Source organism: Pelodiscus sinensis, chromosome 7 (assembly GCF_052426305.1).
Source record: "Pelodiscus sinensis isolate ZL-2025 chromosome 7, ASM5242630v1, whole genome shotgun sequence".
Classification (NCBI taxonomy): domain Eukaryota; kingdom Metazoa; phylum Chordata; order Testudines; family Trionychidae; genus Pelodiscus; species Pelodiscus sinensis.
This window is the reverse complement of record NC_143058.1, coordinates 10977726-11004831: the sequence shown is the minus strand read 5'-3', so window position 1 is coordinate 11004831 and position 27106 is coordinate 10977726. Positions and strand designations below refer to the sequence as shown.

The following is a 27106-nucleotide window of genomic DNA, read 5'->3' as shown; positions in this document are numbered from 1 at the left end:
TCCTCCTACCAACAGGGATTAATTTGGCCCCCACTAAACTCCCCTCATGCAACTATCCTGCAAGTGCATTAACCCAATGTGTGTGACATTAACTTGGGGGTGGAAAGGCTGGGGGAAGTGTTCCCTCAGTTTCCTCCCATGAGCAGAATGAATTTTGTGTTGTGCACCTGTACTGAGTTCATGTGGCTTGTTTGGATGTGCCACTGTGGCACCCAAGTTATTAATAAATATCTCATAAACCTTTACCTTTTCCCTCTGCTGCCATGTCTCCTCCCCTTGCTCCATCAGCTCCCCTGGTGCCTGCTGCCCCCCACCCCCTCACCCTCCTCTGCTGTCCTGACTCCTGCCCTTCTTACTGCTCACAGCCATCCTGAGACCTGCCCCCCTCCACCAGCCCTTCTCTCCCCCGTGCCCACTCCTCCAGTAGCCCCACTCTGATCATGTGAGCTACCCCTCCTCATCCCCTCTCCTAACACCTCCCTCTACACACCTGCCCTGCCTCTCTCCTCTGGTGCTGGTCCCTCCCCTGCAGGTGTCTGCCCTTCTGCTTCACCCCCAGAATCCCCTGGCACCTGCACCTTCCCTTAGCCCTGCACCCTCCTGGTGTTTCCCGCTTCCCTCACTGCCCTGCCCCCTTCTTCCCTGGTGCCCACCCCCTCACCACCCTCTGCCCCCATTTCCCTCATGCCTGTGCCCTCACACATACCTTGCTCCATCCCTGCCTTCCTCATGCCCACCCCTTCTTTCAAGCCTTCTCCCGGCACCTCTCCCTTCCCCCTCTAACCCACAATGCCTTTACCCTCTCCTCTCCCAGCATCACCCTGTTCCTACCTCCTGCCCTTTTCCTCATTGTCTGCACTTGGCCCCCCTGGCATTTGTTTCTCCTGCACCCTGCCCCTTGGTGTCTTCCTCTTTCTTCTCCTGACCTGCCCCGCTCCCCTCAGCACAAGCTCCTTCCTCTCCCACCCCTTCCTCTTTCCCCCCCCCTTCCCCTCCCATCTCCTCCCTTACCTTACCTTCGGCTTCTACCTTCCTATTTGCGGGGCTGGAGTCAGAGCTGGCCCAAGCTACAGGCCGGCTGGGCCCTAGTCCAGGGCGCCTCAGGGGCACCGCGCCATGCTGCTGTGCCAGGCGGGCGCACTCCCGGGCACCTCAAGGGTGCCGCGCCGTGCTACCGTGCCAGGCGGGGGCACTCCTGGGCATCTCAGGGGTGCTGTGCGGTGCTACTGTGCTGGGTGAGGGCATTCCCAGGCGCCTCAGGGCTGCCTTAGGGCCGCCGCACGGTGCTGCTGGGCCGAATGGGGCCTAGGGCGCAAAAATGGCTCGGGTTAGCCGGCCCGAGACATTAGGGTGTGCCTGGGCATACCCCGTCCACACGCCTATGCTGCTAGAGCACTGTGTGACATGTTCTGAGTCCTGCCTACCTTCAGCCCTGCCTCTTTTGCCCTGAGTGGCAGGTGTATGGCCATTCCCGATGGGTGGAAGGGAAAGTGGTACTTGAGCCCAGCACTCCGCACTCCCCTGGTCCACTTCTAAGTTCAGCAATCCACTGTGCTGGCTAGAACTCACTCTCTCTTAAACATCACTTATTAGGGCTGCAAATATTTCTCGGGTAAGAAAATCATCTTTGTTATCACATGCATCTGACGAAGTGGGTCTTTGCCCACGAAAGTGTATGCTCCAATACATCTGTTAGTCTATAAGGTGCCACAGGACTCCTTGTCGCTTTTGCAGATCCATACTAACACAGCTACCCCTCTGATATTTTTATCCCTAAATATACTATCTGGCTGGCTGCAAAGTCTTCTTCCCTCTTTAGGTTATTCAGAGAAAAGTTTGCATAGAAAGATGGTGTAATGTCTGTTAATCCATACAAGTGTAAAGTGCATTAATGAGGTCTGCTGAAAGCAGCTGTAACAACCCTCATCCAGTTCCCAGGTTGAAAGAGAAGTAGGAGAGTAAGTTGCCCTGTCGGTAGGGCACCCGATAGTTAGACAATCTAGGATTTAATCTTGACAACCACTCATTTTATCTGCATCTTAAGGAAGATGCTTTTGCTTCTCTGGCACCATTTGTCTGACTTGCCATTTGGAGTGGAAGCTCCGGGGTAAGGAGCGTTATGCGCATGCAACCCAGAGGTATTAAGACCAGTGCGGGGGAGAGTGAAGTCTGCTTTATAGCCTTAACTAAGAGCCCATTAGCTTTCAGATCACTTGGAAAAGGCTCTTAGCTATAGCTCCAAGGTCCCAAGTTCTATCCCACCTGCTGACAACCCAAGTCTGTTGGCATTACACAGATACATGGTACCTAGCATCACAGGGTCCTGATCTCATGTAATGCCAGAAAGAGAGCCCAGCATGGACTCCAACTCTTTGTTGATCTACCATAGATTGGCTTCCTCCCTCATTGCCTGCTCTCACAACCTAGGAGCCATAGTATGTCATCCCAGACTAAACTGGGCTCAGGGCTACTGTTACCACATTCCTGGAAACCCGATTCTGAGAAGTGCTGAGAACCAGCTCTTCCCACAGGCTGCAGTGGGAGTGGTGGAGGCATCTCAGGTTCAGGACTGAATTCACATTTTCAGCTTCAGCACTTTTGGAACATGGATTTTACTGACACTGTCCTGATCCTGCTATTATTGCACATACATAGCTCCACCTGCATTAGCTCTTCTACAGTTCTACTGCAATTAACACACACTTGCCCTCACAATACCATTATGAATTTTGCTGGAGACTGGGCCAGATACATAGTGTTAAGTTCATGCACTGTGAAAGCTAACCAATTACAGAAGAGATTATTATAGAGGTTATAGCATTTCAAAGCTAATTTAATATATCAGATGCATTTTAACTTAAACCTCCCATTCCACTGGCCTACTCCAAACAATCTGAGCAAAATACCTTTTATTTGCATGACTTCAGAGCTTCCACTGCCCTGTAGTCTCATAATTAAAATCACTTACTATGCCATTACGCCCTTTAGCTGCATGGTGAGGTAGGCAAAACTACATCAACTGATCTCAATGTTGGAGCAGCAATGAAAGACACTGGAAAAATCTAACTTGGGTTTTGTTGGTTTATGAGGATCTCAAATCCAAAACAAACAATGGCTCAGAAAGATCAAACATGGTTGTAACCTTAGATGAAAACTGCCACCCTCAATGAAAAATATCACTTTTTTTTAATTCATGTGTTAAAACAGGAAAACCATTAAAGTGGATTTCAAGATCAAGGATTCGTGAAGGCTATTTAAATGAAAGAATAACATCACAAATACATTTTAAATAGTTTTTGTACAACAGAAGAAACTCTCAAGTAGTCAGAGCCCCTGAAGACAAATGTTAAGAATAATCTGCAGAAAAAATTTCTCAGCTATTTATCCATCAGGTATTTGTACAGTAAAACTGACATGAAAGTGCATTTGTTAGGTTGCATGTCAAGTGGTGGAAAGAAAGCCAGATTTACCATTGTACAAGCTTACTGCTGCCTCCTTGTGCAACCATCCTGTGCAACAGAACAAGGCAGGAGTCCCATGGAAAAATGTTGTACCCGACCATGTGAATTAAAGACCTTATCAAAACGTACATGCAATAGGTTAAAGTTGCATGGGCAACTGTAGATCTGGTATTTCTTATCTCTGGAGTTCTTGAGTTTGCAACCTTAATGTTCTTTTAATGACGTTCCATATGTAATCAACTAAGTGGTTTGGATTTTTTTTAAAAGCAAAAGACAAAACCAAGTTCTGTTTGGTACAGTTGGAACAAGCCCTCTATTGTGCATCATAAACTGGGTTTGAATCCTAACCCCTCAGCTTTGCAGCACAGACTGACACTCCTGCTGCCAGCTAATGTAGCAAGTAAATAGTTGTTGTTCAGAGGGAAGGCACTGCAGAGAGAGAAATGCGCTTGTGAGGCCGTATGTTGTATCAAAAGATGGTGGTGGAGGTCCATCTCTCTCTACCCTTCTCCTGGAGACATGGCAGCTAGTTGGGAGATATAATCAGTTATATAAATACAACCTTGTACAGTAAATATAGGAAAGAATGGGTCCCTGTCTAATTCATATGTGCTATCAACCCCTTCAAGCCACTTGGCATCAACAGGGGTTTTATATATAAAAAACCAGATTTGTCACCTGCAGTTGACTATTCTTGTGATGTCCCCAGATAGAACACTAGGACTGGAAGGGATCTCGAGAGGTTCATCAAGTCCAGTCCCCTGCCCTCATGGCAGGACCAAACACCACCTAGACAGGGTTACCAGGTAGGTTTAGAAAAAATACCGGACACACTTGATGGGGGGAGGGGAGGGGCTGGCCGGGAAGGAGGGTCGGGGGCAGCACGGCTGGCCGTGGGAGATCGGGAGGAGGAGAACTGGCCGGCAGGAAGCAGGGATGGCTGGGAGGTGGTTGGGGGCAGTGGAGCTGGTCAGGAAGGATTGGGGGAAGGGGCAGGACTGACCCGGGCACATGCGGCTCCTGGGGCGCTGTCAGTCCCACGCACAGTCTGGAGAAGCGCGAGTGAGTCCGGCTGCGGCTCCACCACGCGCTCAGGAGCAGGGACAGGGCTTCTCCTCCCTAAGGCATCAGACACAGCCAGGACTCCCAGTGCCGATGGCACCCCGCCTCCCAGCCACTCCCCCCGCCCCCACCAGACTTCCGTCCGGCACCCAGCCAGAAATCCAGGAAATACCGGACACTGCACATGTTTCGTATTTTCTGGATTTTTTTTTTAACCGGACAGAGGCCCCAAACATCCCTGATAGATGTTTGTCTAACCTGCTCAACCTCCCTAGGCAATTTATGTATGCGTGTGTGGGGGGTGGGGTGGGAGGGGTTTCAAGCAAAAAGATGTGTTGTGCAACACTTTAGTGCATTTTAGAAATCACAGCCTAATGGAGTGCATTACCTCAATGCATAGACAAGCCTACAAGTGAAAATGTCACTATTTTCTTCAGGGGAATCACCCCCAACAGCACTACAAAACAATTAAAGAAAAACTTCATGCCATTTAACACAAGGAGAGAAAGAGATCATAGACTCCCCTTTCCTTTTAGGAAATTGCTCCCCTTCTGTTTTTCATTTTAAACGGTCTGTCCTTCCTGTCATCGTGGGATAATGTAAAATATCTTCCTTCAAAAGCAATTGCTCTCCTGCTAAAATATGTACTGCCATGCACAAGTTTATTGATTCAAGGAAATAAATCTCTGCAGGAGCTAATATTGACTTTTGTTATGAAAATGGAAGTGAATAACTGAATATTGATTCGAGGAAGCAATGATACAGGCCAGGCCAGACTTATTTCAAAAAATAAATTAGGGATAAAATTTCTGCGGGAAAAAAAAATGGTACTAAGCACTTGCTTTACAGAGTAGTCAACTGCAGATGACAAATCTGATTATAAAAATATCTTGTTGCTGCCAAGTGGCTTAAAGGGGTTAACACACATGAATTAGACGACCCATTCTTCCCTATGTTTACTGTACAAGAATCTATTTATATAACAGATTATATCTCCAAAACACAGTACAACCCACAGAGGTTAGCCATGATTCACTCGCTATTCCTAGTTTGCAAGAGAATTAATCATTAGTTACCATGACGTACAGCATCAACATTGCCAATCTGATTAGCCTTTTTATTAAAAATTAGAGACGTGCTTGAATCTCCAAAGAATTAGTTTCTTTAATGCATTTGTGTCCCAATTTCACCACACAGAATTTTCCCAGATTAGGACCTGAAAGTGCCGTTAGCCCTTAAAAAAAAAAAAAAGCAACTGACAAAATAGCAGCATGGAGTTGCGTATTTTGATTCACTTAGTCTGATTTCCAGAGGTTCTGCAAACCACAGCAGGTCTTCTTATAATGATGTCTATGCAATCCCAATTTCTTCAGATTTTGCCCTCAATGGCAATCATAAAAATCCACTCTTATTCTCACTGGTGTTGTGGGTTATATAGATGCAGAAGGAAGGAATTCCAAAGAGGCTTGCCCAAACAGTACCACCTTTTGTAGAACTCAAGATTTTTCTTACCCTGTGGGCATGGGGGAGAAAAAGAAGGGTTTCCACCATGAAATTCAGATCTGAGCACCATAAATCAATTCGTTCTAGCTGAACTCTGGACTTGGCTTTTTTGGGGCTTAGCTGAAAATGAGCCTACAGACTTCTCAATGTTTTATCGGAGTCACCAAGAGTCTCTAGAGTACTGACTGAACAAATCTTCAGCTGCTCCAGCTGTTCAGCTAAGGGACGACTGTTACTCTTGCAGCGCTTGAGCATCTGTTGGTGAGCCAGAAGTATGAAAGTATCTGCTGAAAGTGTCCATGAAGAGAGCTGCAGCTGCAAGTGAAGGCCATAACTCACTACATAGCTGAAAACACGAAGGCCCCAGGATCTAGTTTAATATTTTTAAAGTAACTAAAAGTTAATATGTTGTCATCTGTTGAAAAGCAAGGAGTGACTTGCAATTGGCAGAGAATGAAGTCCTGCGGTGAAGGAGGAGTCTTGCAGTAGGAGATGTCTCATTGGGCCTGGCAGAGTTGTTGGTATAAGAACCCTTCCAGAAGCTACCCTGAACTCTGAACGCTCAAAATGCACTTCATGTGTCTAGACTTCTCTCCTCACTGGCCTCCTCTTACCAGTACTCCAGAGTTAAGTTGCTAAAGCAGGTGGTGGTGCAGTAGCCGTGGGTGGTATGCCACCTGTTATTGCCAGCTCTCTCCTTCTGTAATGTGTAGCCACATTAGACCGGCACACCAGCTGGATATTTCTGCTGCTCAACAATGAAACAACCAATAAAAAGCTTGTATTTGGGGCAAAATATTGGAATAGCAACTTTCATTTCTTTGCATGTGCCTGACTTTTCATGCACAATTAGTGGGCTTTGCATGTGCAAATTCTGTCACCAATGCATAAGTATTACATGAAAGAAAAATGCGCACCAACAGATTGAGTTCTCTTGGTAAAAAAATCTGACCTGTGTGTGGCCTATTAGGAGTCTTCAGAATTAGCGTCCCATTTTGTTAATGGCAATAATATTCAGTTTCGGAGCAGTATGTTTTCTCTCTCTCTACAAACGTTGGAAGGCTTTTTCTTTTCATCTTTTCAGATATTTTTTGTGACCATAAGGTCTGGAATCTTCCCTTTATTGTTCTTTTAATTTTCCCCAGAAGCCAACAGGCCACCCTTATTGAAAAGTCCATGAGAATTTTTAATAGAAATTGATAACATTTGAACCTTCTGCTAAGCACTGAACCTCTCCCTGCTACAGAATCCTATTAAAAAAAAATACAGAAAGCTTAATTATTTTCCATCACATTCGGTACATTTTTTAAGATTAATGTCTTGCTCCTGATTTTTGGAGTATTGTCTACTGATCCCCACTGGTGCAATTCCATAGGGTCGCAATTCAACAAAACTTCTGAGAAGTGTGCAACTTTAAACACAAGAGTTATTTTACTGAATTTAGTTAGTTAAGTTCTTTGCTGTGTCAAGGCCCTGTCTTTTCTACAAGGTCACCAACAGGCAGCAAGAAACATCCTGGTAGGCTATGGGTTCTGCATGACTGGAGAAGGCTCCCAAGAGGATCAATTCTTCACACTTACACAAATCAACAAGGGGAACAAAGCTGGTTTTGCTCTGTGCTACCTTTTGGAAACAGTACAAACCTCAATATTCTCTAGTGGATCTTCTGTTCCACCTCATTATGTTTTATACCTTTGCACTTCAGCCTTAAATGCCCTCAGCTGAAATGAAGAGTTGTAGCCATCAATCACTGTCTCTGGGCTCTTGAGTCCTTTCACAGCCATTTGCAGTTGGGAATCCAAAGCTTCAGATGTTTGTATCCAACACAACCATGATACATGCGAAATTATAACCAGATATTTGCTAATACTTCTGGATCAGCAAGTCTCATGTTGTTTGGTATAGTCACTTCACAACTCCTAGATGGAATGAAATTGCAGGGAACTTAGGGGAAAAAGGCCTGTCTCAGACCTAGCAAGAGAGCAAGAGGAAAATGACACGTTTTTAGAATTCTCGGAAACAAACCAGTAACCACAAGGCATTGCACTGCAAAAGTTAAAGCAGCAGAATTGAGAACGGGGTGTCACTAAAAGCTTCTACGTGCCACCCAAACCCAAAGGCGTAAAAACAACAGCATTCTAATTCCATCCCTAAATAAGGCAAGAGAGTGCTATGTCTCCCAACAATTCAACATAGTTCATACACTGACCAAATGCTCTCCTGCTCCACCACACACACACGCAGCCAGAGCTGATTGAGGTCTCTCCAGTATCTATAAAGTCTAAAAGGCAAGTGGTTTCAAAGCTAGCCTTTCATTTGCTTTGGACAAGGCGGGAGGGCTGGCTCTGGGCCCTGCAAGAGGCGGGGCATCAGGCAGAAAGGATGGGGCTGAGGGTTAGCCTCCCTCAGCCAGCCATCCAACACTGTCTGGCCCCTACCATCCAGAGATCTGGAAACAATTTAAAGTGCCCAAGGAAGCTGCCCCTTTTGCCACTCCACTCTCCCCCTCCCCGCAGTCAGTGGCCCTGTGTACCCCACACTGCTGCTGGCCTGGTGTAGCAAAGCCACAGACGTGGGAATGGAGCAAAGGCAGCAGTTGGATGTGCCTACACACAAACATGGCACACAGCTGCCACCACCCCTATGTAAAAGCAGCGTGTAGCTCCAAGTAGTAGTTAAGGAAACTTAAAAAAAAAAGTGGGCTTTTTTAATAGCATCTTTCACCCAAACCACATCCTGAAATGCATTGCAGATCTTAGCGACAGAGGCGATGTACTAACAAAGGAGAAATGATAGGCACCAACAGTAGAAGCCTTTTCTTAGCTTAACCAATCAGGGCACTGTATTTGCGTGAGCAAGGACTACTTGTGTCAGATTGGACACAAGCTTCAATTTCCTACTTTTTCGATGCAGAGTGGAATTTTCTATAGCTTGGATGTGATTTACAAACCAAATCCTATTAAAAGTCAATAGGCACAACAATTGTGTTTTGCTTACAAATCACTTAGGCTCTTTTGATAACCCCATCTACATGTCTGCCCAGAGTCAGGGAGGGTATGTCTACACTACAGCTGCTACACTGTTCAGCTCTGTGCTGCAGCCTCTGAAGCACCACAGTGTAGATGCTGTTTACACTGACAGAAAGAGTCTTTCTGTCAATATAGTTAATCCACCTCTCTGAAAGGTGGTATCTGGGCTAACGGAAGACTTCTTCTGTCCACCTAGCTATGTCTACACCAGAGGCTAGATCAGGGCTGGGCAATAATTTTTGATGGGGGGGCCACTCCAAGAATCTGGTAAGCGGTCAAGGGCCGCACTCTTCCACGATATTAATGGAGGAGGTGCAGGGTCTGTGATGGAGGCTAGGTGGAAAGGAGTTTGGGGTAAGGGATTGGGGTGCAGGAGGGAACTTGTGTGAAGGAGGGGGGTTGTGACCTGGGGTGGGAGACTGGGGAAAAAAGTGGGTGCAGGAGAGGATTCTGACCCAGATGAGGGGTGTAGGAGAAACTGCAGAGTCTGGGAGGGTTTGTGACATGGGGCAGGAGGGAGTGTTGTATGGAGTTAGGAAATTCGGATACAAGGTCCAGCAGGTGGTTGTGACCTGTAGGAGGGGTTGCAGGATCTGGGCAGGGATGCAAGAGGGGACGCAGCTGATCGGGATGCATGGTCTGGGAGGGGGCAAGGGTGCAGGTGGGAGACAGAGGGTTAGATGGAGGAAGGCGCTGGGGTGTCTGAGTGGCTCCCAGGCAGCAGCCCAACAGGTCCCTCAGCCACGGTCCCTGCCTTCCATGCCCCTTCACCGGTTGCAGGGGCCCATGTGCAGCTCTGAATGCTGTGAACCCAGAGGGGGGAGGGGTACTTGGTGCTTCTGGTCAATGGGAGCTGTGAGATTGTGCTGGAGGTGGGGGGGAGGGGGCAGTGCACGAATCCTCACCATACCTGGGCTCGCAGCATTCAGAGAGCTGCTCTGAGCAGTGTGAAGGGGTAGGGCGGGCAGGCGAGACAGCTGTATTTTGCCCACCTCTGAGTTAAGCTTGACCTAACTATATCACCCAGGGACCAAGATTTTTCATTGCTCTGAACCATATAGCCGGGTCAAGCTCAGCTTTAGTCTAGCACAGACCTCAGATACATATACTTCTCCCAGCACCCACCCTAATTATGACCAGACTATACGGAAGGGTGGACATGAAAAGGTTTAAAATAAAGATCATTTCTCATCTGTAGATTCAACGAGTTATGGCATGACTGAATAGGGAAGATTTCACCCCAGAAGAATTAAATGGGAAAAAATATAGAAAAATCAAGAAGAAGGTTAAAAGTTAAACTCAGTTTGTCTTAAAAAAAAAAAAAAAGTATAACCTCTAAGACGTACACATATGTTCAACAGCATTTTCTTATCATTAAATAAACTGGACCAAGCTTGTTAAGTGAAAATATGGCAGAGGCACTTAACATCTCAGAAACTATTAAAATGGGTTACCTTTCGATCTTCTTTAAAGAGTTCTGCAGCTGTTGTGAAATGTGGGATGGAATTTTTACAGTGCGGACACCCTGTGCAGCATGGGAAGAGAAACAAATATGTAAAGTTCATCGCAAAACACGATCTTACGGTATCTCAAAGTTAAAAGCTGATTTTTACAGACTTTAAAGAAAAACCATTCTAGACCAGACATTTTAAACTGAGCCGACGAGCACAGTGATATGGGGAGTGATTGGTGGGCACCTGGCATCCGGCTCCAGAAAGCATCCCCGTTTAGGAGAGACCTTAGATATTTGCATAAGTCCCATTAAGCACATGTTTAAATACTGTCCTGAACAGGGATAGACTTATACGTAAGTGACTTTCAGAATTAGGACCGAACAGCATTAAAAAGACATCTATAAACAGAGTGAACATTTTCATATTAAAGGCAGTCCCCGGGTTACGTACAAGATAGGGACTGTAGGTTTGTTCTTAAGTTGAATTTGTATGTAAGTCGGAACTGGTGCATATTTTGGGGGGGGGGACGGGGAGCTGGAGTTAGGTGGAAAAGACCCTGATTCTCATACAACTTCCTTATTCTAAGAAAAACACATACTGTTTTGATATGAAGGTTTTTTTGGTTGACATTTTAATTAAAAATTGATCATAAGTTTCAGTGTTTCATGCTATATCCAAATCTTCCTTTTGGGGTACCTGAAAGATCCCGGTTATTCATTTAACAGTCAGAATCTTTGTTTTTTTATAACTAAAAAAAGTTTATTCAATGCATATTACTGTTCCAAATAGAATTTGCTACAGATGGTTCAGTGAAATGGGTATTAAGTGTAATCAATAGTCATTCGAGAGCACAGTGAAATACAGGCAGTCCCCGGGTTACGTACAAGATAGGGACTGTGGGTTTGTTCTTAAGTTGAATCTGTATGTAAGTCGGAACTGGCGTCCAGATTCAGCAGCTGCTGAAACTGACCGCCAGTTCTGACTTACATACAGATTCAACTTAAGAACCCCAAGTCCCCAAGTCAGCCTGGAGCAGAGCAACTGTGCCTCGGGCTTCCTGTAGTCAGCGGTGGTCAGTTTCGGCAGCGGCTGACTTGGGGACGCCTGGGGCAGAGCAGCTGGGGTGCTGCTGGGTTGCTCCAGTAGTGCCGCTACTGGCAGCGCCCCAGCTGTTCTGCCCCAGGGTCCACAACAAAAGCCTGGTCTGCTGGGAGGGGGGGGGGGGCGGGGCACATTAGCTGCGCCCCCCCCCCAGCAGACCATGGACACGGGGAGCAAAGCCGCAGCGGCGGGGTGCCGCACCTCTGAGGCTTTGCTCTGGCGCGGAACCCGCCACCGCTGCGGCTTTGCTCGCGGTGTCCCTGGTCTGTTGGAGACGGTCCCCAGCAGACCAGGGGCACCTGGAGCAGCTTTTCTCGCCCTGGAGGTCGAGGTGGCGGACGCTGCCTGTGAACTCCGGGGCGAGAAAGCCCCGTTCGGGTCGGGGACTGCCTGTATTGATACAATCAAAGCTGTTGTTGTATTCTGTTGAGCAGAAAATGGAAATCCCTTCCTGTGAAGTGTGTGTGTGTGTGAATTTATCCACAGGATTAATTTTAAAGAAAAATTCTGTGTTGGGAACAGGAGTTTAGCCACAGGTGGGTCTTCATTGTCCACTCACCCACTTTGCAACCAGACCCATCCCCTCGGGGCTTACCCTGCTCCGCTCCAGCCAGGGTGTGGGGTTGGGGCTTATCCCCTCTTCCCTTCTGTCCTGCTCCTCCCCATTCTTGCCCACCCACACCACTGGGTAATTTTTCAGCTTCACCTCTGCCAGGCTGGAAGGGACTTGTTAATTTCACGTGACGCTAACAAGATACTTGCAGCTCTAGTGCTGAAGAGGGAAAGAGCTGTTGCTCCCAAGGTGGGGACTGTAACACAATGGGTCTCACTGCCTGCTACTCCTGCTGTTCCCTAGGAAATTAATTTTTCCGCTCTGGAGTGCCCCCTTTTGGCTGGTGTCTTGTTCCCCCCAGCAGACCCGCGTCCTCCGCGGCGAGAAAAGCCGCTCCGCGTCTCCCTGGTCTGCTGGGGGGAAGCGCCCCTCGTGCCGCCGGAGGCGGCAACAGTGGGGGAGGCACCCCGCACTAGCTGTGCCCCTCCCGCCCCCCGTTTGTAACTAGGGATCCAACGTAAGTCGGATTGATGTAACCCGGGGACTGCCTGTACTCCGTTTACACATATGTATTAACTGCAGTTGCCACAGGGATGTTATGTGACTGAGAACAGAGGTGGAGGCAGTTGTGAACGGGAGGAGAGGTGGTCTATATGCTTGAGAATTCGAAGGGAGATGTCCAGGAGACAATCTCTATCTTAAACATCTACCCCGCATTTTGAAAGTTTCAGAGCCACACCCGGGAGAGGGGGTCAATGCACCAGCTTTCCACATCTGGAGGTCAGGCTTCCAATTTGCAGGAAGGTAACAAGTGATTACTTTTCCCTAGTTTCCTCCCATTCGCTCACATAATGAACATGGGGCAATTTGAAAGGATGGGCAGCCTCTGCTCAAGGGTGGGACAGGACAGAAAGGAAAAACCTCCTCACAGGAAGATTGCACAGTGCGCTGGCAAAGCTTGGTGGGGAAGGCTGACTAATATAGTCTAGTATTACAGAAGTCTCAAACGAGAGGCTAGTTAGTTCCTCACTTACATGGGCCAAAAATTCACTCATTTTACAAAATAGCAAATATGGGAAGGAAGATCTGCCTTTTTCATTACAGAGCAGCTTCAGATTTTAACAGTCTCAATGCAGCGGCTCCACAGATTGTCTGTGATGAACCCAAAATGCTTTCAAATACCTCGCCTACATTCAATCAATCTGTGAAAGCAAAAGTAACTTCGCATCTGCAGTGAACTATTCCTCCTAACCTGTGGAGATTGTGCTCAAAGCAATTGTCAGAGCCCTTCTCTTTGGATTAGGCACAAAGGAAACTGGTTAACATTCTTCTAGCCACATGCTGTTCTATTAAAGGTAAAAAGCTATTGGCAGATAATCAAAGTATTCCTGCCTTTGCCTCGAAATAATAAAAAGCAACATAAGGCAACTGCATGTTCACAGTACAGTTCACATTATTCTGTCATTTATCACTGTAAAATGTTTGTAAATAGGTGGCGCTCTCTCATTCTTAGCACTGAACAGATGCCCTAGGCTGCTGTCCTTTGGATAAGATGTAAACCCAAGGTTGGGGTATCAAAGATTTCACAGTATTTTTCACAAGAGAAGACGGTTAACCCCGCTAACTTGGCAAATGGCAGAACATTGATTACACTACCCGCCATCCTGCAAACTTGATTTGTACACAATACTCTTGCCACAGAGAGGGATATTCGAGAGCATGAAGTGACTCAGGAGAGTAAGTCCCAATAAAAGCCAGGGAAGTGGTAAGAAGTAAATACCAATGCAAGTTAATGGGACACACACACCTAACTCACCCGGGCATTTCTGAAAATCCTACCCTTTCTGTCCTCAGCTACTTCGTAATGCTGTTCCATTCCATCCCAAAGCTGTACTTTGGTGCTCAGTAAAGCTATACAGAGTATAGTCTGCATACGCAATAGAGTCTGCAGATTATTTTATTAATTTTGTAAAGTGCTTTAGCATGGGTCAGGCTGAATGGTATTGTTTGACCCGGGGGACAGGGCACTAGACTGGGAACCCAGACTGCTCCATTCTGTCCTCCCAGGCTGCAACCAAATAGGTGACCTTAGACAAGTCACATCACCCTCTTTGTGCCTTGTTCCCATTCCTACCATTTGTCTGTCCTATTTGGGTGTCTGCTCCGCAGGGCAGTGACAGTCTCTCAGTGTGCTTGTACAGCGCTTACTACTCGAGGCCCCAGTCTTAAATCAGGTTTCTAATTGCTAATGCAGTACAAGTAAGATAATAATAAGGAGCAGGGAAATACTTGCAAGTATCTCAGAAGCAAAACCACAAGAAATCACATCCACAAAGAAACTCCTCTATACAAATTATTTAAATAGTAGTTTGCATGTTGACAGCATTGCTTCACTCAGTCACTCTAGACCATGGGTTCCCAAACTGGGGGGTTGGGGGGGCATGAAGAAATTCCATGGGGGGGGCGCGTGAGGCGACCCAGCCCCCCATCAAGTTTTGCTGCCCTGCTCAGTTCCTTTTCTTTTGGCTCAACAAGTTTTTTTTTTTGGGGGGGGGGTGAGGGTTTTTCAAAAATCAGAAAGGGGGGGCGTGATGCTGAAAAGTTTGGGAACCACTGCGACAGTAAGAATCCCCCAGTATCTTACTCCAAGATGTGTTTTAGGTGGTTGGGGAGTTGTTTTGAAGGACTTGAGTTGGCGAATCAAATAGTTTTTACTAAATGATTCTTCAGATTAAAAATAAACGACACCCCAAAACCAAATAACTCGATTGAAAGTTTTCTGCTCCCAAGCAAGCTCAGAGAGCATGAATGGGATGGGTTGTACTACTCTCTATGCCTGAGGAGGGAGAAAACGGTTACTCACCTCTCTTAACTGTTGTTCTTCGAGACGTGTTGCTCATGTCCATTTGAAAGAGGTGTGCGCATGCCACATGCATGGATTCCAGATCCTTTTTCCCCAGCGGTACCTGTCGGGCCAGCCAGGAAGCCCCCTGGAGTGGTGCTGACATATTGGCACATATATACCCCTGCTGAACCTCCCTGCCCTCAGTTCCTTCTTACCGGAACTCTCCGATGAAGGGGAGGTGGATGGGATTTCAAATGGACATGAGCAACACATCTCGAAGAGAACAGTTATGAGAAGTTACCATTTTTTCTTCGAGTGCTTGCTCACATCCATTCAAATCAGCTGACTCCCTAGCTAAAACCTGGGAGGTGGAGTCAGAGAATACAGACTCCTTTAATCTATAATGGATTGCAACACTGCCCTATCAAGGGACGCATCACCCCTGGCCTGCTAAGCGATAGTGTCATGGCTTGAGGAAGTATGCACTGAGGACCATATGGCTGCCCTGCAAATGTCCAGTGTGGGTACTTGGGCTACAAAGACTGCCGAGGAGGCCTGTGCCCTAGTGGAGCGTGCCATAATGTGAGGCACTGGTTTACCAGCAACGTCACAGCACTCCCTAATACAGGCGTCTATTGCACCCATTACCATTACTGTTAACACCCTGATTCCTACCCCAATGCCTCCCCTGATCCGACCTATAACCCTGATAGGCCAGTCTCATTGGGGATCAGAGGTTAAAGGGGTGTCTCTGTGTTGCATGGGGTATGAATACTGAGAGACTTAAGTGTTGCCCTAGAGCTTTTTAAGCTATGCAGCTTGGAATCCATTTGTTCGGAAAAAAAGTCCCACGCCCTCAAATGGTAGGTCCTGCAGCATGTTCTGGACCTTGGGAGGTATGCCCGACACCTGTAGCCAGGCACTGCACCATGATCCCTGTGGCCACTGTGCAAGCTGCAGAGTCAGCTGCATCCAGGGTGGCTTGTAGCACAATGCGGGAAATCACTCTGCTTTCCTCAGAGCTCTGCAAATTCCTGGCGGGAGTCCTGCGAGAGATGCTCCCTGAATTTCTCCATCACCAACGAGGTGTTATATGCGTATCCACTTAGTATTGCCTGTTGGTTGGTGGTGCACAGGTGCAAGCCCCCTGTGGCATACACCTTCCTACCCAGTAAGTCCAATTTCTCTAGTTCCCTGCTTTTGGGTGTTGGCCCAGGTTGGCCGCCTGCACTACCACGGAGCCCAGGGATGGGGGAGAGTATAGATGTTAACGTCCTGTCTGTGGGACCACACACCGCGATTCAGCTCCCTTCTGGGTAGGCAGTATAGATGCCAGAATCTGCCATAAACTCTTCAAAATCTTTGAGACAGTTTTGTGTAGTGGCAATGCCAGTCTTGCAGGTGTGTCCACTGTTAAAATATCCACCATGGGATCACAGTAGCCTCACTGACCACCTCTGCCTGAACCCCCAAATTGGCCAAGAGCCTGTAGAGTAGGTACTGGTGGGTCTTGGCATCCATAGTTGGCATAGATGGAGCTGGGTCTGCTAGTGTCTTGTCAGGGGAGGATGACTCCCCGCCCCTAAGAAGAGGCTGATCCTGGAGAGGCTCAGCACTCTGCGGGGCGGGTGATACTGGGGGGTGTTCAAGGGGCCTGGGTCCCTCACCCTCAGGTGGAGGACACTGTATTTCTTTCTGTGGACTACTCCTGTCCTCCAAGATTGGGGCTCTCATCAGGAGGGTGGCTGGGGGAGTACACCAAAAGGTAGAGGTCACAGTGCCCTGGGCTGATGGCATCTGGCCCTGCACCTGATGGTAGGGCCAAGGAGTCCAGAAGGGCCACTGAGGCTGTGATTGGGGTAGCCATGTCTGCTGCATCGAGTATCCCTGGTACCAGGATCAGTACCAAGAGTGGGACCGGTGCAATGAAGAGGCCCTGTGCGAAGCGGCCCTCTACTGCACTGAGTCCGTGTCGGACTCAGACGAATAATCCGACGAGGACCATGGAGGCGCCAATGATGGTGCCAGGCCATCACCCTACCCCTAGGAGCCGGCATTGGTGGGGCCATAGGTGGTACTAACATCCCCTGCACCAGGAGTGGCATGTACAATGTCTGCTGGACTGGTGCCGATGATGCTGAAGTCCCCCGAGCCGCAGGGCGGCCTGTTGCAGCTACCAGTGCCTGAAACTGCACTGGGACCACCAGTGTCGGTGCCGTCAATACGGCCGGTACTGCAGGTGCTGCCGGTACCGTCGGTACCAGAAGCTGGGGGCAATCTGAGGCACTGGGCATCTGGTGGGCCTCGGGCCCACGTCTGGTGCCGGAGGAGAATCTGGATAGGCTGTGAGCTCTACCAGCTCTCTAGCGGCGTCAAAAGTGTCCAGAGTCGACGGTGACCAGACATCTTGCAGCACCACGCGCTACCCTGGACTCCTTGAGGGTGCCGAGCTCAACTGGTGTCTGGATGGGTTGGGAACATCAAGGCATTGAAGTAGCATTTATTTTTCCAGATCCCCATCAGGGTGCTGCCCACTGTGTCCATGCTTAGAGGGGGACCTCCCTCTATGTTGCCTCCTCCTTTTGGGCACCGGGGACTGTGAGCGGTGCCGTTCTCTTCTGTGGTGCTGCTGAGTGCCTCGGTGCTGTGGAAGTCTTGCATACCAAAGCCAGTGCGCTTTGTCGCGCCGGTGCCAATTCTGGTGCTGGTTGCAGTGCGGATTCCATTAGAATCAGTTTTAGGCAGGAATCTTGTTCCTGTTGTGTATGAGGCTTGACGCTCTTGCAGATTTTACAGGAATCTGCTCAATGACCCTCCCCCAGACACTTCAGGCAAGAGTCATGGAGGTCCCTACAGGGCAGGAGCTTAGAGCAAGTCACACAACCATGCAGACTTGGCATCCCTTCCCCCAGGGGAGAGATAAGTGGTAATACCCCTACCAGTACCTACCTACCTACCAACACTAAGAGAAAACAATTAAATTTATCTACAAGTTTAGATACACATGCTAGGTCGCAGAGCTAGCAAGACAACGCTCCAGCTACTGTCACAGGCAGTAAGAAGGAACTGAGGGCGGGAGGGCCAGCAGGGGTATATATGCACTGATACAATGGCGCCACTCCCTGGCTGGCCTGATGGGTACCACTGGGGAAAAACGCTCTGGAATCCATGCACATAGTGCGCGCGCACACACCTCATTCGAATGGACAGGAGCAAGCACTCAAGGAAGAAACAGCTAAAGCACCTGTCTAGGAGCCCCCACCTCCATGCTGACACACAACTTTGATAGCTAAGAAGAAGTCATTCTTTTCAAGTAAACTCAACTGAAAGCCAATAAACAAGGACTGTCCCTTTAGACAACAGAAAAGTCCACTTCACATTAAAAATGCAACCTGGTATTTTATACCGGTCAACGGATGGCAGCTTGTAATACAAACAGCAGTTTAGCTGATAATAGGGGATTAATAAAAGTGTCAGACACGTCAACAGTTTCTCAATGGCCCTACCGTCTTAGCACGTCGTCGTGACATATACTGCAGAGTAATATCCAACAGAGGACATTAAGACAGCTAAGAGCAAAGATTCATAGATCTGAAGGGCACAAGGGACCATTAGATCACCTAGATAATTTCCTGTAATTTCCAAATGCTGTGACTATGTTTGGCGTTTTAGGCAACACTGGAGAGACAGCTAAGCCTCACATACTCACAATCATTGGTAAAGGAGCATAAACCTCCCAGTTTTATGCTACTAATATTTTACACACTCTTGGTAGTTGCTTTCACGTCTACACTTCTCTCCAACACAAACCCTCCCTCACCATGGTTTACTTGTGTGCATCTTACATTTCATTTCTGAATCTGACCCGGTGTTTTATTTAATGTATTCTGGTCACAAACTTAAAAGCCCCAACATGTGGCTTTTGGGATCACTGCTCTAAGTTCGATGGGCATTCTGTTAACTTTGGCCATCTACCCCTGGAACAGAAGCAAAGTTCCGTGCTAAATTCTGTGCCACGTGCTCAAGGAGTTTCAACAAGTCATCAAAAAAGAAGGTGGGAAGGAGCACCTCAGACGGAACAGCAGAACTTCATCTGTTACAACTTAAAAGCCTTGCCAAAGGCAGAAAAAATAGAAACCACCTAATTCAGTCATTCTATTTAAGGCGCACACACAAAAGCAGAAGATGACTTTTGGCAGCAGGGAAACTCATTCCCACCGCTCCTTTTTCACACTTCCCGTCGCACTTTTATTTTAAGTGTTCACACTGTTGTGCAGATTTGAATGTAAAAAGAACAAGGGTACAATTACTGTGGATTAAGATATCAAAAGTACATGGGCTGCTTAGAAGAGCTCTTCCAGATGGGCTGTAATGGGAAGAGTTTACATCTGAGGCAACTTAAGGGGCGGATGATATGTCAGGAGCGGAAAGGTTCCATCCATCTCTCTTAGATATTTATAGGGCAGCAATCTTGAAAAGATGAGATTTTAATTGCAATGGGAAATGGGATTCAAAACCCCTCCGGTATCTTTGAAAATATCCATTGTAAAGTATCTATCTGGATGGGGGTGGTGACATGACAGAAACGTTTTTGAAACAAGAAGGCCTATCCCACGGGAAAAGGGTTCCAACTTATTCAGCCTGCTTGAAAAGAACAGGCTTTATAATGACAGAGGAGGAAAATTAGCAGAGGTGAAGGTGCCCTGTTAGACTGCATGAGAACGTTGGTGGGCAGTGTTGGTTGCAACGAGATGCTAAGATGAAGGTGTATGTTAAGAAGAGTTCAAACGCCCATGGCAAAGTCAACGTGGTCAAAGCAGCAGCTCTTCATTTTGAAATAGGAATGCCCCATACGGGGCAGAAGTAAAAACCAACAATAAGGCTAAAACCCAGTAATGGTCCCCATAAATGCCCTACAGTTTACAGCATTTAAACCAAAACGGACAAATCACTCCAAAAGGTATTGCAGGGAATAAACTGCAGAGATCACCAAGGGATGGACTAGATCAAGGATTCTCAACAAGGGGGTACACACCCACAGGAGCATCACAAACAGATAGATGCCAGGGAGTTATGACCACCCTGCTCTTATTGTTAAGCAAGAAGGGGTTCCCAGCTAGACGGGACAGGTGTCCTGGGATGATGGCAGAGGTGATAACTTAACAGAAAAGAGTGTTTCAAGGGTGAGTGAGTGGGAGAGAAGGATGGGGGGGGGCGGTTCTAACAAGAAAATGGAGTGCCTCCTCAACAGACAAAGTCTTGAAGGAGAAAGAATAGAAAATGAAACAGTAAATTATTGGGACCAAATAGTTATTATCCGTGTATCCAAAGAAACAGCGGATGGATAGACTGTGACAACAAAGAGCAATCACAATACTGAACTTATAATATCTATGGGTAATGTTTTCAGAAGTGCCTGAGGCTCAGATTTTCAAAGGTATTTAGATATTGCTGTGCTCAGCTTTGCCATGCCTCACTGATTTAGAAACCTCATTCTCATTTTCAAAAGGGTTTAAGGCACTTTGGAGCCTGTTGATAGGATTTTGGCTCTCAAGTGCCTAAAATCCCTTCTGAATGTGAGATTTAGGCTTCTTAATCAGTTAGATGCTTTGGGACAGCAATACCTATATAGTTAGACAACATAACTCCCCAAGTGCGAACAGAGTTACATCAGTGTAAAAGTTACCATCGGAGGAGGAAAACGAGCTATGCTGCACCCACCGTAGGAACTGCACCATTACAACTACTTTGGTCACATCCCAAACCAAAGTAGTTGTACCAGTACAAAATCAGCATGTAGACCAGAGGATTAGCACTTCTGACTATTTTACCTTATTATCCCTTTACTGATCGCTCTATACATCATAATATATACACTGATATGTGTTTATATTTTATGCATACACATGTTCCCACACAAGGAGGTATGATGAGTAACCAATATATTTATATGCACTTATTATACACCCACTATTTTTTACCAGACACATTACACATACACACACACTTTCATTTAAAGCTGTAATTCACTTGAGGATAAAATGTATTATGCAATATTTAAACTAGCACTGTTTCCCTAAGCCAGGTGTGAATCTCATTCATACTGTCTGCACTCTTATCTCTGCACAACTGAAAATAACAAACCAGCTTTCAACCCTCTAGGAGCTCACATCCCAGGATCTCAACAGCTTTAACCAACATTCATTTCATGAAGCTTTCAATTGTCCATGAGAGACAGGCATTTCTATCCCTCTGATAAGATTTAAGGTTAAACATGTCAAAAAGAGGTTACATAACGCCTCCGTGAGGTTTGCTAGGGACAGAGTACATCTGTGAGGTGCTGAGTGTACTTAATTCTGACTGAAGTCAGGGGGGAGCTGAGCATATGAACACTTTGCAGGATCAAGCCTAGTTGTGGAGCTGAGACTAACACCCTGACTCCCTGTCTGCTGATCTACGGGCTCGTCTACACTAATCCCCACCCTCGACCTAATCTACGTCATTTCAACTACGCAAACAGCATAGCTGAAGTTGACGTACTTACCACAGCATCTGTTTGTGTGTTAAGGTCAGCAGGGGCTGCTCTCTCATCAACACCAGCTATTCTTGTCATCTTGGTGGAGTACTGGTATCAACAGGAGAGTGCTCAGAGAGTGATTTATTGCATCCAAGCAGATGCAATAAATTGATAACTGGTCGATCGATGGCTGCAGCACTGATCCGTGGCGTAGTGGAGAAAAGCCCTCTATAACCACTCTAAATAAGACAGACACTGCCTTTCATTATTAGTTTTAAAACAGACCGTTCCAAGCAAGTGAAAGAGGCACATCAGAATCCATCAAAGCAGAATGCAGAAGACAAAAGGCGGTTTCCAATATTGAGATCTGAAGCAATTCACTGGAATTAAAAGAAGGCTATTCCTTGGCTAATCAAAGAAAGTTAGACTGTGTACTATAATTGCAGAAATAAGAGCTGAAACAACAGCTAGGGCATATACTCATACAATTCATGCATCCACAGAAATTCAAGAAAGTCACTTGGAGATGTTACTGAAAGGTTAATTTGTTTTTGTTCCACCAGTAAAGAACTAGAGGGCCTTTTTAAATACAGTATCTGGCACCAAACCTTCATCCTACAACCTGACATAGCAGAACATGTGGCTTGGGAGCACAATCATTAATATTTGAAAGGAAAAGGTCTATCCTCTGATTTGAGAAGTTTGTAAGATTTTATTTAAGTGTCAGGTCAATTAGGCCTTGCCTCACTGCCTCAACAATGCCAAGCAACCTATTAATAATTTCAAAATGCGCTGGTATTTGCTAAGATATTTGAGGTCTAATTCTATCAACACTTAAAAAAAAAAAAAGTAAAAAAAGAAAAATGTCCTCTCATTGCAGTAAGTGATTTATAGGAACAGGTGAAAAAAATCATCTCTAATTGTATGTCAGGAACATGGTGGGCTAGACACTATTCCACATCATCTGTCAAAATACACAGCGGGCCAAGATTTTGGAATTACTGTGCTGTCATCCTAGCTTTGTCGTCAACTCATCCTGTGCCTTCAGATAAGTCTCCACTTCTCTGCCTCAACTACTCGATCTGTATAATGGGGAAACTCCCAACATCTACTCCCACGAATATTTAAAGGCATTCAATTACCAGTGACAGTAAGTGGCAGCTGAGTACCTAACTTCCTGAAGTGCCTTTGCATCCCCCTCACCAGATCATCAGTCTTCAGAGAAGAAGTGCAGCTCCTAGACTGCTGTCGTTTGGCACGCTGCACTGGTCACTCTCCTGTCGATTTCTGACGTCCTAGCTTGTTAGAATTCTGTACGGTATGAAGCTGGCACTGAATCTCCTACTGGCAGCGGAATATCATTAACCCTTGAAGCACACTTGTTCAAAGAGTGTGCATATCGCGTGTTGAAAGGACATCCAGGTAACTATGGCTACAGCTCTGCCTACGCATTTACTGTCTGCATACTGTATTTATCTCATTACTTTGTCAAACACTTGAGATACCTAGAGTGCAAAGGTGCTGCATAAAAACTAGACCCTTTGAAATTGCTGCCTTTAACAAAAACGTGGGGAGCTTTGACCAAAAAAAAAAAAAAAAAAATTAGAGTCCAGATATGGGTTCCCTGGAATTTGGGGCTGGAGAAGTGAAGGAAAAAGAAAGAATTTAACAGAGGATTTCTCAGCTGGATCTCCCTGTACAGCAGCCACAATGATGTGACTTTTTTAAGAGTGGACTATCACCATCATGAGAATAATTCTGACCCTTGACACGTAATCCTGCAAAACGTGAAGATGTACAGCAAGCACCTCTGAGCTGGTTTAGAACAGAAAAGGGTTGAAATAAAAGCCAGACTAAAGTTACTGTTTCATTCACAGAAAACCTGAATTTTCCCTGCATTTTTGTCAGTTCCCAGTGGCATGTTTGCAGTCTATGGCTTCCTGAAGCTGTATTTTAGAAACAGACCGCAACCTGGCCTCTGATTTGGCAGGCACAATTAACTCCAACTACCCTCCTGTGGCTGCATTTAACTGAATGAGCAAACAATGGGATTTTGCCACGCGATCACAAGATTTGTAGGCACAATTGGGAAGTGAGAAAGTCAAGTCCTACAGTGATGCCCGTGGCTAGTTGTTGATGAAAATATAAGGGGATAGTTAACTAACCTTTATAAAGTGCTACCAGACCATTTGGTGTTTTTCCTCAGGATCAAAGTTATACCTGCTCACACCAGGCGTATTTTAGCATTCTGATATTATCCGAAAAAAGTAGTAACAACATTTCTTCATATGAGCTTGACCCCACAAAGTCAAGAGAGTTCAAAAGGTGGGCAGCATATTAACGGTCTGAAATATTCCCTGTTCAAATCTTTGTATCACAGGTAGTATTTGGGGGTATCTAGCGCAGGGGTTTTCAAAGCTGGAAACGGCAGCCAATGGGAGCTGTCAGGCTCTGTCTATGGCATTTAGATAAACAAAGCATCTCGTGGCCCACCAGCAGCTTACCTGGATGGGCCTGCAACCCAACTTTGAAAACTTCTGATCTAGCATAGCCAGTCACATAATATGGGTAATCTTCCTGCTGATAAATAAATCACTGGTAACATTTTATGGTTATTAAAGATTTTAAGTAGGAATCCTGTTTCAGAGAACAAGAGGGCGTTATGAGCATGAACTCGGCTAATTTATCTTCAGGTTTAATGCCACGGCTATATTTCCAGCTTCTTCCTCACATTCTTTTGTCTGCTGTGTTCAGTCCATTAAAATAACTCATAAGTTCTGAAGTAATGGCTAAATGATTTTAAAAGTGGTTCTGTCCATACTAATTATGGTCCTCAGACAGGAACACTAAAGAATGTAGCAATGGCTACGCCACCTTGATCAGGAAAGCCTCTATGGATTCATCCATTAGCAAAATAGACCATTAGTGGATTCTATGGACAGCACTGTTATCCGCACTACTTACACCAATAAGCAGATACTTGACTGGCATGAGAGTAAATAGCAAGTTCCCTACTAATGGACAGAGAGAAACTAGCTACAGGCAGAACTCACATAAATCAAAAAACTCTGAAATGTATAAACCCGCTGGATTTGAATCATCATCATCATCAGAGGGCTTTGATCTAGGTTCTGGATATTTTCCTCTCCTCACAGTAAACAGCCAGTAAAATCTTCCTGGAGATACTTTTGCCTTTAAAGGGATTCTTTGCTGTGTGAAGCTGGTAATTTGCATATAGTGTGTGTGTGTGGGGGGGGGGGGGATAATACAAAATTGATACCTCTGTAATGAAGACTCCTGAAAGAGTTTGGCTTATGCATACACATCCTTATGCAGTTACTCTGCAGGGATAGAGTCGGTGGGCAAATAAATACCAGTCCTTTACACAAAAGATAAGCAGTCTCAAATTTCAGCATAAACCAACCTTTAATTCTACGCAGTTAGGAATGCCACAAGAGAGAATTCTACAGTTCCCCGATCCTGGAACTAGTTCCCCATTGGTCCCTGCTCTAAAGCATGCTGCCTTGCTGTTACCCCAGACAGGGATCGCCGCAGCACAGCAGATTCCGACTATACCCCCAACATGAGAGGGACAAAGAAGTGATAGTAGAATGTAGCCAGCTCCATACCAGCTAAGGATTACTCTGCAAAGGGACTGGGAAGGGGAAATCTTCAGTTATCTTATTAGGGCACCTTCCTGGCTTTGTTTGTGCCCCTAAAGAAGCCCAAAAGGGATGTAGTAGGGGCCGGGATCTGATCTTATGTGTTATTAGCCACAGCAGCTTCTACACACAAATGTGTTCCATGGCCGCACACCAGCTTCCTGCTCAGCTGTGTCATTCTGTGTATTTGTGTCTATACAAGTAAGACAAAGCCACGGGGGTCAGGATCTGAGGGGGGAGAAGGGGTATAATTGGTGCAGGTAATAAGGAAAAAGGCTGATCTTGGTTTCTAGCAAAGTCTCCAGATTTGGAGGGGGGGGGGGGGGAAGTGAGGGGGTTGTTGCAGACTTCAGTGTTTCACAGAACATCAATGAGATGGGCACAGAAATACAGGAAATAATTGACCTTATCTATATAAAGTAGTGTCCCCATCTGCACAAGCAGACTGAGGAATTCCTGGCATGTCTGGTGGCAATACCTCTCAGGCAAAGTACATCTTCATAAGGACCTTTGCAGCCTGAAAAATGTGTTTGCACCACTACCAGGAGAAGACCTGCTGCCAAGCATACCAGCCACTAACCTCCAGCAATGTTAAGAGCCATTTTCTTTTAACCAAGATTCAAATCTTACCCCAAACTCTTCAGAGACAGATTTCACATTCTAGCTCACTTACACCACAAAAACAATGCAAGTTTGGGGAAACTTTAGGAGATAAGCAAAAGCCAAAGAAGAGATGAATGGCCTAACTTTTCTAGAAGAGTGTGGTCCCTAATAAGATATTAATACTGGGTCATCTTTGCTCAACCTCCGTGGGTTACGCTGCAACACTACTAAAGAATGAATCTGAGCAGCAGACAATAATAATTTGAGCTTAAATTGAAGTTTCTCTGCTGATTAGTAAATCAAAAACTGGAAATCAGCTCTCAGCTACCTATTAAAAATGCCCATTCTGTGAACGCTGTTGAGCCCTACAAATTGAAGCCATTTGGGAAGTTAATAGCATTGGCAACAACCATCCTTACAAGCTACTAAAAGGAACAGTGAACTTTTTCCCCCTTTATTATTACTTCTTGTTTCACCTGGCAAGACATATTTGTTAAAGTGTTTTTCTTCGTACTTTTTAAGACAAGAAATCAAATTGGTCTGGAAAACACCAAACCCTTGCACTAAAACTGACCAATAAAAAAAATAATGCCAAAGATCTAAGACTATACCATCACAAGCCAACCCCATTCCCAGTCTGGTTGATTCTTTCCTATAAAAATCTTCTTGGAGGTGTATGTTGACCTCCATGATAATCCATAAAGAAAAGTGTTTCCATGCTAGTTTTCATCTTGTAAAGAACGATATTTCTGTTTGAAAGAAAAAAAAATGGTCTTGGGTGTATTTTTCCTTTTGTAAACACTTTCATATTTGCAGAAAACCCCTTAATAGAAATCCTAACTAGAAGATCATTCCAGAAAGCTATTCTCTGGAATAAACCATAGGACCCATACTTGTCTGATTCACTGGGCGTTACCCAGCAAAACATTTCCCCCAACTGACATGATACTCTGTGACAATCTGTTTGACCTTTGTGACACTGACAGCTAATCAGCAACTGATTTTTATCGTGCACGGTTTATTGTGCGACAGTAGGGACACGTCAATGCCAACATGTTATGTTATAGCCAACTGGCTGCTGAAAGGGCTTGCAGCCATAAGGCCACGTGTCGCCATACGGCCTACTGCCATACAGAACCACACTGCTCTGAGTTGGATCAGCTTCATACCAGGATGGAAAATGAGTGAAAACCTAGTTACTGCAAGTAGCACTGTTTCTATAGTGGGTGGGGCACCTTCACTGACTTAATAATGACTAACAGCCCATAGACTAGGGGTCATTACACTGCAAGAAGTGCCATCTTTTGGATGAAACA

At 46.0% G+C, this 27106-nt stretch overlaps 1 protein-coding gene across 1 annotated transcript in view; it reads right to left on the bottom strand.

Moving 5' to 3' along the window:
* PDIA5 (protein disulfide isomerase family A member 5) overlaps positions 1-27106 on the bottom strand; it is a 148370-nt gene that overhangs the window by 6918 nt on the left and 114346 nt on the right. Inside the window, exon 15 of the mRNA XM_075933121.2 lies at positions 10510-10580. Coding sequence (XP_075789236.2) covers positions 10510-10580 — 71 coding nt within the window. The remainder of the gene's footprint in view (positions 1-10509; positions 10581-27106) is intronic.